This window comes from Vanessa atalanta, chromosome 28 (genome assembly GCF_905147765.1).
Source record: "Vanessa atalanta chromosome 28, ilVanAtal1.2, whole genome shotgun sequence".
Taxonomy (NCBI): domain Eukaryota; kingdom Metazoa; phylum Arthropoda; class Insecta; order Lepidoptera; family Nymphalidae; genus Vanessa; species Vanessa atalanta.
The window spans coordinates 3937510-3951137 of record NC_061898.1 but is presented as its reverse complement, the minus strand read 5'-3'; the positions used below and the strand labels follow the sequence as shown (position 1 = coordinate 3951137).

Genomic DNA, 13628 nt, shown 5'->3' with positions numbered 1-13628 from the left:
GAGCTATTAGCGAATCGCGTGAAATAGGTACTTAAATCTAAGGTTTGTTTATCTTTTTTCCTTCTTCCTTTTATTCTTCTAAATTCACTATACTAATTATTATTACAGAGCCTTCCGGCTTAGACCTCATACATAGTCCTCTGGCGTACTGTCAAATTTATAATAAACTTATCAAAAATAAATTGATTTGGACATAGACAATTCTTTAAAAATAAACTTATTCCTAAATTGTTATATTCTTAATCAAAATTAGCACTTTTAAATCGTCATGTTACACTGTTGAATTAAATTTAAAGCTACCACCCGTTCGGAAAGTAGATTCTACCTAGAAGAACCGGCAAGAAACTCAGTAGCTACCATTTTAATTACAGATTATGTGTAAACGACAATTAATATTTTATTTATCGGCGAAACACCATTATACATTTATGTTGATGTGTTATAAATAATTTCAATTATATTTTAAAATAATAAGCTATGTTTATTGTTATATGTCAAATTATTCTATCATTGTTAAAGTTATCCTAGCGGCAAGATACGATGGCCGTTTTGACACATTAAAAAAGTGATGTGAAATGTAAACGATGACCTAGGAACCCTGCACCAGAAGCTCATACCGATGACGGGCGTGCCGCTGATCTATCGCTGTCGTCGTCATATAAATTCTGTTTCTCACTAAACTTTATAAGCTTCAATTTCAGTAATCAATTTTCTAAGTATTATTTGATTTGTCCTCACAATGTTTTTCTTCACCATGGAACACAAATACAAACATAAATTAAACTATACGATGGCCGTTTTGGCACATTAAAAAAGTGATCTGAAATGTAAATTTATTATCGATATAATATATTCAGATCTTTGTTTTTTGCAAGTAATTTAATTCAAGTTTTTGTTGCAAGTAGTATCTGATGTGGTTTAATGAAAAAAATATAAAATAAGTTTAAGTAATATATTCGAACGAAATCAATTTAAATCAAAAATTTGAATTAGAATGAATAACTTTATAAACACATTACAATAAACATATATAAATAAATTAAAATAAAATAAATAATTTATAAAATAGATAAAATATTTACTGTCAACACAAATATAACACCGACTACGAGGTCGAGTGTGAGAGTGTGACGTACACGTTTACGCAAAAAAAAAAATGTTATCTTCGCGGTACCCTAATATTTGTAGTTTAGAAATCACATTCGATAAATTTTATGACTAACTGCACGTCACTATTGACAATAAAGAACAACAATTTGCTCCTTTGATGTAATTATTTATTAAATACGAAACTTCATGAGCGGGAAAACGTCAAAACGGCCATCATAGCGTGCCGCTACTATAGTTACGTTAAATTATAATTAAACGGTGGGGCCGTTTACAGCGTACTTATTCATAATTTAATTGTTAAAAATCATAAGATTGCCCCACTCTCTTATAGTTATAAATATGAATTGTTGTTGTCACAAACGGGGCTTCTGTGACGAATAGCCGAACAGCAATGCTGACGTCGTTATTTTTAAAAACAATATGGTACCCGGGAACCCGTCATATAGATTATATCAGAAGTCAGATACTAAGTCCAAGCTTTTTTAATCTTTAATGTAATCTCGTATTAAATCATTATCTTAATTATCATTTTTTTTTATATGAGCTTGTCAGATTAAGTAAGAAATAAATAAATAATTAGACAATTAAAAACAAGGCTTACACTATTTATTGTATGTTTTAATCAATTCTGTAATAACAATAATTTAATTTAAGTTCTTTTTGAATTGTGTTGATAACATTGATATTAAATATGAGGGTACTTTGACTTTTCTGTACATTATTGTGAGTCACGTGATTTGTAGTGAGGCTTATATAAGTGATGGAAGCTCGGTACAGGCTTTTACTTTTCACTTTGATCCTGGACCAGAAAGTTGCTGCTAACATTTAAGGTGCGATATAATTTTGTGATATAGTATAATTGTTATTGCTTGTTAAATTATTGATGAATATATGAATTGCGTTTTTTTTTGCAATTATCAAGATACAAAGTTAGTATTAAGGTAATTGATACAATATTACGATTACTAGAGCTATTAGCATTTTTAGCATTAGCAGCCTGTTAATTTTCCCACTGCTGGGCTAAAGGCCTCCTCTCCCTTTGAGGAGAAGGTTTGTAGCGTATTCCACCACGCTGCTCCAATGCGGTTTGGCGGAATACACATGTGGCAGAATTTCGTTGAAATTAGACACATGCAGGTTTCCTCACGATGTTTTCCTTCACCGCCGAGCACGAGATGAATCATAAACACAAATTAAGCACATGACAATTCAGTGGTGCCTGCCTGGGTCCTAACCTCTGGGCCATCTCGGCTACAGCTATTATAATGGTTAAATAAATATTTGTGTTTCATATATAATCTTTTACTGTCTTAAAACCTTAAAATATAATAAAGAATTAGTAATTATCTTAAAATATTCTGACATAATGTATTGAGTCTCTATAAAAAATCTAACAAGTTCACAAGTCCCAGTGTCTATTGTTTGTCAGTCTGCCTTCTTATTTCAAATGAAAAAGGCTCTGTGGTGCTTTTTGGCAACGCCGAAATGCCACGTTTAATATCAATCAACATCGCCGTAACTGTCATTATCCCAACAATTTAGGGTTTCCGTTAGAAGTGGATAAGTACAGCTTGAAAAGTAATTTCCCAAAGGGAGAACCCAAAAGGGAGAACCCATTTGAGAAATAAATACATTCCGTGGGTGTCAGTGGGAGTCGATTGAGTACAATATGGAATATTGAAAGATGTTGATTGGAGCCTCATGACCGATTTAATTGTGAAATGTAGATTCTACCGAGAACCGCAAGAAACTCGGTAGTTAATATTTTCAACCTTCTTAATTACAGATTTAGAATAGGCGAATAAAACCAAGCATGTTCTTTATACCTACGATGACGTCACCCTAGGTATACTTGAACATCGTAATAAATATTTTACAATAAATACAGCGTCGTGCATCAATTTTACTTGCTTAAGGTAGTAGTTGACTTGATTTACTATCCGAGAAGAGTTTTACAGTTTATAACGGTACAATTACAAGAACACAAACTGACTGCTTGATCAGACGGCTTGTGGTATCTGGTAGATATGAATTCGATACATCAAAACATCTAAAATCAGATGTCATCGATTTGATGACGACGGGTAACCGTTTCCACTGATTCTGAAAAATCGTTTTAAGTAATTTTACTTTTTGCCTATACGATACCGATACTCTTAGAAAAATATCGGCGATACCGATACCGATACACTTATCGAATTTAAATAAAGGTAAAATAAATGTAAGTATATATCGGAGCGTGGTTACTTTGGTTGTTGATTTGGATAATTAATGTATCGAGTAGTTGGCAATAATGTTTGATGGCTGATTTACTTTTAAGAGCGGGTCACCCCGAATGGAGTTGTAAGTGTCATGGCAACGCGAGTCGTTATGTTTTGACAGGCGATTCGAATGCGATGGTTGCTTGCAAACCCATTTGCTCTTAATCGAGATGAATTATTGTAATCCTTTGATATTATTGTGGTGTACGATTGTTGAATCAATGAATACAGTGATTAGACAATATTAAATACGTTTTTTTTTATGAATATCTCCATTGCACGCCCACATAGTCTTACAAATGTCGGACCAATCCCCGAACCTAACTGTTCGGCATCCTGCTTCTCCGACAAATACATGTTGATTGAATGTTTTTATTTAAAAAAAAAATATTAAAATAAATCGTTACAGACTTGGAATGTGAATATTGGTAATTAAGCTCAGTAATTAAGGTTCATTAATAAGAGTTAGTAACTAAAAAAGCATTAATCAAATTTTTGTTTAAAAAACAAAGTATTATCTCGTTTGCAACGAAAATGACAAAACAAGAGGCGCGTTTACATATTTTTTTTAAAACATGTACTTTGAATAGTATCGTTGTATCGGCCAGAAAAATATCGCCGATACCGATATATCGGAAAACCTGCTGTATCGCCGATATATCGGTATCGGTATCGGTTGCATCCCTACTATATATGTTTATATATAACCTAACCTAAAATATAAAAGCACATCTTTACATAGTATAAAACAAAGTCGCTTTCTCTGTCCCTATGTCCCTTTGTATGCTTAAATCTTTAAAACTACGCAACGGATTTTGATGCGGTTTTTTTTAATAGATGGAGTGATTCAAGAGGAAGGTTTTTGTATATAATACATAGACAATATAGTTAAGTAACACTGATAATTTTAAAAGTTTCTAATGTGATGTCGTAAATTTATACATTTTTTTCGCTTACATTGTAAACGCTGGCTGAACCCTACGAGATAGATCAAAATAATGTACTTCAGTATTGTACACCTTAAAACGGTCTTCAAAAAAGTCCGCGATGAGTATATGTCTATCTCTTAGGGCACCACATTGCAGCCGTGCGAAGCCGGGGCGGGTCGCTAGTTTTTAAATAAACAATTATTGAATACATATTTAAATTCAGCAAAATTACAATACGTAAACAGCAAAAGTTTTCTCGTTTAAAATAAAACTAGAATTGTATATTTTTCTATCTGTTCATGTTCCAAGTTTATTCCATACACCATTGAATTTATAGCGCGTAAACAAACACATTATTCAACTGAAATCGAACCCGGGACCTTGGACGGTGCCAACTACGTAATACTTACGTGCGATAGGTACTCGGGTAATAAAATGTATTTCGTATTATCTTCATAATTCATTGATGTAGGTATAAAATCTGTTTATTTTGTATAATTTAAAGTTTTAATGTAGGTTCCTATCTCCGAAACTACTTTTGTGTGGTAGGTATTTTATGGTCACCACCATTAACATCAGAACTGTAAGAAATATTAACCATTCCTTACATCGACAATGTGCTATTAACCATGGTAACTAAGATTTTTTGCCTTGTATGTTATACTGGCTCACTCACACTTCTAACCGGAACACAATAGCACTAGTACAGCTGTTTGGTGGAGGAATTTATGATGAGTAGGTTACCCAGACGGATAGCGTAAAGTACTTCAACCAAGTCACTACTAATCCTAATCCGATTTCAAAATCAAAATCATGACGACCTCCGTGGTCGAGTAGTGTGTACACCGGTTTTCATGGGTACGCCACTCCGAGGGTTCGATTCCCGGCCGAGTTGATATAGAAAAAGTTCATTAGTTTTCTATGTTGTCTTGGGTCTGGGTGTTTGTGGTACTGTCGTTACTTCTGATTTTCCATAACACAAGTGCTTTAGCTACTTACATCGGGATCAGAGTGATGTAAATGTGATGTTGTTCTATATTTATTTATACTTTAATTTTCAAGGCTCATAAAAGCATCGTCATGTTACACAGGATCGGAAAGTAGAATCTACCGAGAAGAACCGGCAAGTAGCTCAGTAGTTACTCTTTTCAATTTCAATTACAGAGAATGTCAGTTAACTGGTAAAAGTCGAGTACGCTTAGAATGAACTTTCTCGATGGTCATAAAGGTATTTTCGTGGCAATAAATATTTCAACGTAATTGACGAAAGAAACAGCGCTTCGTAGCCTTATATAGTGTTACGAGACTAGCCCTAGCCTCCAATACGGTGCTACGTCATAGGATATCATAATTAATAATATAATTAATAATGTCACATTATTATTATTATTACATATTATTACAATTATTATTGTAATTAATTGATCAATAATTTGTACAACTTTAGTTGATATTATTTTATAACATTTAATACTGACATGTAACACTATTTCTTATTTTAAAAGTGATTGAGCTGTCATAAGGAAAACAATTGGATGATTGTGAGGGATTGTAAAAATATAGAGAGAGATTGAAACATCATTGTACAACATAATTTTATTTTGCCATCCCGAACTACTGAAATTACAATAGATATAGAAAAGCTTTCGAAATATCGGAGACCTTAAAACATTGCTAGTGTAATTTCAGTAGTTCGGAATGGCAAAATAAAATTATGTTTAACAATGATGTTCAAATCAAATCAAATCAAAAACTCTTTATTTGGACATACACATTGTTCAAATCATAAAATAAAATAAAAAATATACAAAATGACAAAAAACAGGAAAGAATGTGATGCCCAAATTGGTAAACCACTCAGCTTGTGTTGAAACCATTGTTAAATGAGCTTCAACGCTGGTATTCTGTGGTCGCCAGTAGCTACGTACGTCACGTCATAGGCAGCGAAAAAATAATTGATAAAGTAACTAATTATAAATATACATATGTGTGGTACTATGTTCCAATCTCTTTATATTTATTTACAATGCCTCGCAATCATAATTGTTTTCCTTATGACAGCTCAATCATTTTTAAAATAAGAAACAATTAATTACAATAATAATGTGATCTAATTAATAATAATAATTATTATTATTATATAATGCAATGACATAACACCATTTTGGGGGCTAGGGATAGTCGCTAACACTAGTCTAAATAAATTCAGTCGTTCGCCGCGTCTGTTTGTATCGTTTTTTTTTATGGCATTGGTTGGCGGACCAGCATATGGGCCACCTGGTAAGTAGTCACCACCGCTGTAAGAAATATTAACCATTCCTTACATCACCTATGCGCCACCAACCTTGGGAACTATCTTATGTTCCTTGTGCCTGTGATTACACTGGCTCACTTACCCTTCTAACCGGAACACAACAATACAGAGTACTGTTATTTGGAGGTAGAATATCTGATGAGTGGGTGGTACCTACCCAGGCGGGCTTGCACAAAGCCCTACGACCAAGTAAAATTATAATTGTTTCTTATGTTTACGCAAAACTCGTAAACTACACAGGAAATTTCTATTTTTATTCCACAAATATATTTATTTACGAGTAAGGTTTATAACAGTGTTTCCGTCATATTGTAATTGTGATACCGTATTTAATCCACCGCGAAAATGGACGCTCGGGGAGATAGCTAATGTAATTTCAGTAGTTCGGGATAGCAAAATAAAATTATCTTGTACCATGATGTTTCAATCTCTCTCTATATTTTTTACAATGCCCCAATCGTCAGTGTTACATGTTTAAATGTTATAAAATAATATCAACTAAAGTTGTAAAAATTATTGATCAATTAATTACAATAATAATTGTAATAATATGTAATAATAATAATAATGTGACATTATTAATGATATTATTAATTATGATATCCTATGACGTAGCACCGTATTGGAGGCTAGGGCTAGTCTCGTAACACTAACTAATTTAAGTAAATGATAAATGAAAAACTGACCTTACTGAAACTTGTTTGTATATATACATAAGCTTACCTGAGTTTTAGAATAGTCAGTGGAACGTTTAAAATTAGTTATTTATTGTAAACGTTACAGGTAATGTATGAAATTTAGGCATTTTATACAATTACTAACAGTATTTAAAACGGGATATTTACCATGCTTTTTATTAATTTATTATATTTTATTTATTTATTATTGTTCACGTGAACAAGACATTCGGAGATAATGTCGAATATCGAGCTCCATCAAATAAAAGTAAAAAACATGGTAAATATACCGTTTTAAATACTGTTAGTAATAAAAATAACCATGTCAATTTAAAATCTTATATTTTATACAATTCCTAGGAAATGTATGTAATTCTTAAAATCGCCCGGAAATGTGTAAAATAAATTATATTAGACACATTTCCTAGGAAATCTATACGTTTCCTGAATAGCAGTCGGAAGTGGCACACATTTGAGATAGCAATGGATAAGCGGGGAGCCGAGATGGCCCAGTGGTTAGAACGCGTGCATCTTAACCGATGATTTCGGGTTCAAACCCAGGCAGGCACCACTGAATTTTCATGTGCTTAATTTTTGTTTATAATTCATCTCGTGCTCGGCGGTGAAGGAAAACATCGTGAGGAAACCTGCATGTGTCTAATTTCAACGAAATTCTGCCACATGTGTATTCCGCCAACCCGCATTGGAGCAGCGTGGTGGAATATGCTCCAAACCTTCTCCTCAAAGGAAGAGGAGGCCTTTAGCCCAGCAGTGGGAAAATTTACAGGCTGCTGATGGTGATGATGAAGCGGGGATAGCGGGGCGAGGGGAGAGTATTGTTAACGAAAGTTTGACTTTATTTATATCGGCTTAGATTTTATGATAAATACATTTTAAAAATTACTAGATAGTTGTTCTTCGAAGCTTTAATGAGTAAGATAATATGAAGATTATTATATTTTACGATATGTTTGTTGCCTGAACGTTGTTGTCTTAACGAGTGCTTTAATAAAAATTCATTCTCATTTGAACAACGTGCTTTATTATAGAAGGCATTTGTAATTTCAGTAGTTCGGGATGGCAAAATAAAATTATGTTGTACAATGATGTTTCAATCTCTCTCTATCTTTTTACAATGCCCCCAATCATCCAATTGTTTTCCTAATGACAGCTCAATCACTTTTAAAATAAGAAATAGTGTTACATGTCAGTATTCAATGTTATAAAATAATATCAACTAAAGTTGTACAAATTATTGATCAATTAATTACAATAATAATTGTAATAATATGTAATAATAATAATGTGACATTATTAATGATATTATTAATTATGATATCCTATGACGTAGCACCGTATTGTTGTAGGCTAGGGCTAGTCTTGTAACACATTATTTTTATTTATTTCCTAATACGATATTGGACTAATTCTAGGTATTGTACGCATTTCCTAGGACGTTTATTTATTGAATAGTTTTTGAAACAATATTTTATACGTTTCCTAAATAGCTTCGGTATTGTATAAATTTCCTAGGACTTGTATACAATACCTTGATTTCATACTTTACCGGTAACATAAATACCAGTTGAAATATGTAATTGCTCGTACCTACGTCGTACGGGTAAACTTTATTCAACGTTTGAGATTACATCTCGAATTTTATTCCTTTAAAGTTAAAATAAACAACACGGCACAAATAAAAATTACCAAGCACTCTTACTCTTTTTCGTAATTTATAAATACAAAGTCAATAGGTAGAAGGGTCGCAACGATTTTTAGGGTTCCGTAATTGAAAAAAAAGGAACACTTATATCACTTCGTTGCAGTCACGTAGAGGTAGTTGGTATTAATACCAAATACTAAATCCCTTGGTGCTGTCCAAAAATCAAACCTCTAAGTCTTAGCAATAAAGAGATTTGGCCGTTTTTGACGCATTTCCCGTACATTCGAAAAAGGAATCAAAACTTATAGGGGAATTCCCGTTGACCTAGAATCATGATATTTAGCAATGTCAAAAATCTTCTTTTTTTTCCTCAAGCCCGCAATGGAGCAGCGTGGTGTAATATGCTCCAAATCTCCTCCTCAAAGAGAGAGGAGGCCTTAGCCCAGCAGTGGGAAATTTACAGGCTGTTAATGTAAAGTCAAAAATCTTTATTCAATATGGAAGTTATATGATCGGTACAGTTTTTCGACCCACTGAGTTTCTTTCGCCGGTTCTTCTCAGGTCAGGGTGTTTCCTTTTCCGAACCGGTGGTAGTGTTTAATTTGACTATCAATAAGTAAGTGTAATGCTTCTATATTGAATTAAAGGAATTTGAGTTTGAGTTCATTCATCATCAGTGTCATTAGGTGTATGTAATTAAATGCAATATCAGATAGGAGCCGTGCAAAAAGTATTTAGTTAAAAGTCATTCCTAATGTGTTTTATTATTTAAATAATAGATGTCGCTGTACCGAAATTAAATCGCGCTAACGTTTGGTATTGTTGTAAATACTAATGTTCGAGAAATGTCTGTGTAGTCCCACCCCACCGACTACGTTTTGAGCCGAAGTGCGATCTCGTAGGAGACACCCTCGGGACGAACGTTACTCTTAGCTCGAAAGGGCTCAAAGTTCAAACGGCTGAGTCTAGGACTCGCCCCAACGTCCGGTGACGCTGTAAAGGCCAGTAGTGCCAACAGAACTGCTACATACTCGACACTAAAATGTTTATTCAGTTCAAAAATAATAATGTATACGTGAAGAATAAACATCAGTGTGAAAGGTGAAGTGTTTTACTGGTTCCGTTATTCCCGAAGTAAGCTTATGTACTACTGTGCGGGTTGTATAGAAGTGTTACACTTACTTATTTATAGTCAAAAGTCTACCACCGGATCGGAAATTAACGCGAAAGAAACTATAGCGTGATATATTTTTTTGAAAGATTATAGTATCTTGTAGTACAAGTATAGGCAACAGTCCGAAACTCGAACATTTGTTGTCACATAGTGTATGTTTGTCTGTATATTTGGTGGTCCGGTTGATCTTATTTCCGGTATATTCAAAAATCATAATTATATTACAGTCAATTTACCCAAAACATTAATGAGCTATAAACTCATTTAGGCTACTTATCTACCTAACATTTATACGATCTTGTGTACGGTGGTGAATGACAACATCGTGAGGAAACCTGCAGGTGACTGAAAATCAGCCATATTTGAATTAATTATCCAGCATGTGGGAAATAAACTTACCGTTTTAAAACCTCGATACATGACCCTTATCTCCTGTTTTGTAAACTTGGTCTGTCTGCATAACTCTTCCAAAGCAACTGGAATCGGTTTCGGCGTCCGATTCGGTTCCAATTCATAAGCATGCTCCTCAACAGGAGACTCCGGCGGCGTAGCCATTATTAATTATTAAACTCACTTGCACATCTGTCTTGTTTTCTTTTATCTGTGGCTAGCACATTCTACCTTGACACTCGAATTGACACTTATATTTTTAATCTGCACTGGGTTCTTTATAACGTCGAGTTCACTTATAATTTATTAATGGATGGTACCGGACAGGATATCTGTAACAAGAGATATTTGTGTTAGATAATTTATCGTTAAAATAAATATATATCATTTGAACTGTTCCGGTGGCATGATAAATAACTTATGCCGACTAACACGATTGGTTACCTCGATTCCCGCGTTAAATTGGCAAGTCGCCATTAAAGTGCTAGTCTAAGTTGTCAAAATGTATTAAGTTTTTGGCGTTTAGTTTATGTTTCCGAGAATTCGATAGCAGTAATTTAATAATCGATAAACGCAGCCAAGCATTTTCTATCGTGTTTAACTATATATAGAACAGTTTGTTTTATCTAAATAAAAGTATGAAACGATAGTTTGAAATTTAGTTTCAGAGTTCAAAAATTCTTTTTTTTTTAAGTAGGCCTTGAGCTACCGCCTGTACGGAATGCACACTCTACTCATTTATAACTCTTTAACTAAAATAACTATCTAACTTAACTTAAATTTCAGTTAAATAAATTAAATAATACGTACAATATTCAAAATTCAAACCTCGTATGTGAGTTTTTTTTTAAACATATAAACAAAAAATTTGGAAGTAAATAGTTACTTAAAGTATAAATAAGCAAAATGCTAATAAATATATATATATAAATAAAGCCATCTAGTGTCACATAATAAAACACTTTTTACTCTGAACGCGAAATCTAGAATCAACGAGTTCGTATAAACAAGCGTACGTTCTAGTTGAAATTTAATTTTTTCCTAACAATTTAGCATTGTTACCTTTTGTACAAATTGTACAGAAACAGTAATAATGTATAATTCAGTGTAATTTCTACTTTAGTTTCGAAGAATACGGTCTTAAAATGTTGAATAATAAAAAGTCGTAAGATGTTGACTTGTTCATACAATGGGCGTTGTATTTTCAATTAGCTTTATTTGTTCGTGTAAATATGTGTTAAATATGAATTAATTTCGCATGTCTCGTGATACCGTGACTGTTTTTAGCCGGACAAGTCATTACGTCTTGTAAAAAAGCTTGATAAAGAGTTTTAACTATTGTGTTCTACATATAATTTTCTTTAATGTTGTTTTTTTACTTACATTATTAATAATATGTTTATTTATAAAGATGCAGACGTCAAGTTGGGCTTGGCACTGTTATAATTCACGTGCCTCGGAAAGCACGTTAAAATTGTCGATCCTGTAGCACACGGTCGTATCAGATTACCAGCGGAGAATATGAGTAAGAGAATAGAGGTGATCCTGTATTGATATAAAATCTCCGTTGAGATTGGCCGGTAATGTCAAGCATAAGTGTATTTTAGGTCGCATTGATAGACAAGTTTTAATTTATTAAAAATAGTTAAATTAAAATGTGCCTCAATAATATTTTTGTTAGCAGCATAAAACCTGAAACTATATTTGATAAATAAACACAATCTACATACGCAATTATTCAACAAGGATAGAAAAACAAACACGACGAACAAAAACACGATTCAGTGAAACACTAATCCTATCCCTGTTAATACAAATATTTGGATTCGAACTGCAACCGCAAAAGCTGGTAACGATAACCAGAGATTACATCGACAATCAGCCATTAATGCCATTTTAATCAAAATAAATTATGCACTCCGAGGAGATTGGCCGCAGATCGTAATCGCTAACAAGCATGCTACTTTAAATTTTGTAAAAAATAATTCAGTTACTCATTGTTATAAAGAAACTACGACAGATCGTAAAAATAAGTACACTGTCTTACAATTTTCAATATAACAAATTTCAAAAAACCATCGATTCATTTCCAAAGTGTCCTATCATCCATTCAAAATCAAAATCAAAACATACTTTATTCAAGTAATCTTTTGAATCGTCATTTAACAAACTATTTAAAGTAAAGCTACTATCGGTTCGGAATGTAGATTTTACCGAGAAGAACCGATAAGAAACTCAGTAGTTACTCTTTTTCAACATCTAAAAATACAGTCATGTTAGTTAAAAACAATTATATAAGTATGTCATGTCTCCTGCCTGGAAGTCAACAAACATTAGCTCCACTCTTTTTTATTGACTTGCTAATTAAATTATAACTCCAACAATCTGCTTCAGTGCGACTTATCTGATACATAAACGTCAATGTATAAGTCTATAGCCAAGCATGAGCTTGTCCAGATTGGAACGTGCTACATTTGATTAAGATTCACGCGTTCTATCCACTGTACCACCTTTTATTATTTGAATATATACATAATATTGGTCTAACCTAGATATAACTCTCAACGGACTCATTTTAATAACACCGTGTAACGAACAAATAAAATCGATGATTTATTAACAGAGTCCCAGTTCGGGCGCCATTTAACGCTCGTAAATCGGCCTGTGAATATTACCATGACGTAACATGTTACTGCGAAAATAGGTAAGCTATTATCGCAAAAATGTTTCGACTTTAGGTATTGACTGTTAAGATTGGCATTTGTTTTAAGTGTTTTAAAATGGCATACGAAGGAAGGGACTGGTTGTACAATGTATGGACATTAGCAGTTATAAAACTCAATATGACGCCAACAATGTAATCTAGATGTTATGTCCCGTTTGTAAGTAATTACACTGACTCGCTCACCCTTCAAACCGGAACACGGAATATAATTGATGATACGGTAGAATAAATATTTATGGATTAAATAAAACAAGTAGATCGTTAACGAATCTCTTAATTTATCTTCGCTATCATTAATTTTCTTCCTGCTTAATTTATGTTTATAATTTATCCAGTAGTCAGCACGAAAGGAAAACATCAAGAGGAAAATTGCGCGTGTTAAACA

The 13628-nt window shown here is 33.1% G+C and overlaps 1 protein-coding gene across 1 annotated transcript in view; it reads right to left on the bottom strand.

Annotated features, from left to right (window-relative positions):
* LOC125074799 (Kv channel-interacting protein 1) overlaps positions 1-13628 on the bottom strand; it is a 102696-nt gene that overhangs the window by 22100 nt on the left and 66968 nt on the right. Inside the window, exon 2 of the mRNA XM_047686226.1 lies at positions 10528-10850. Coding sequence (XP_047542182.1) covers positions 10528-10683 — 156 coding nt within the window. The 5' untranslated portion in view covers positions 10684-10850. The remainder of the gene's footprint in view (positions 1-10527; positions 10851-13628) is intronic.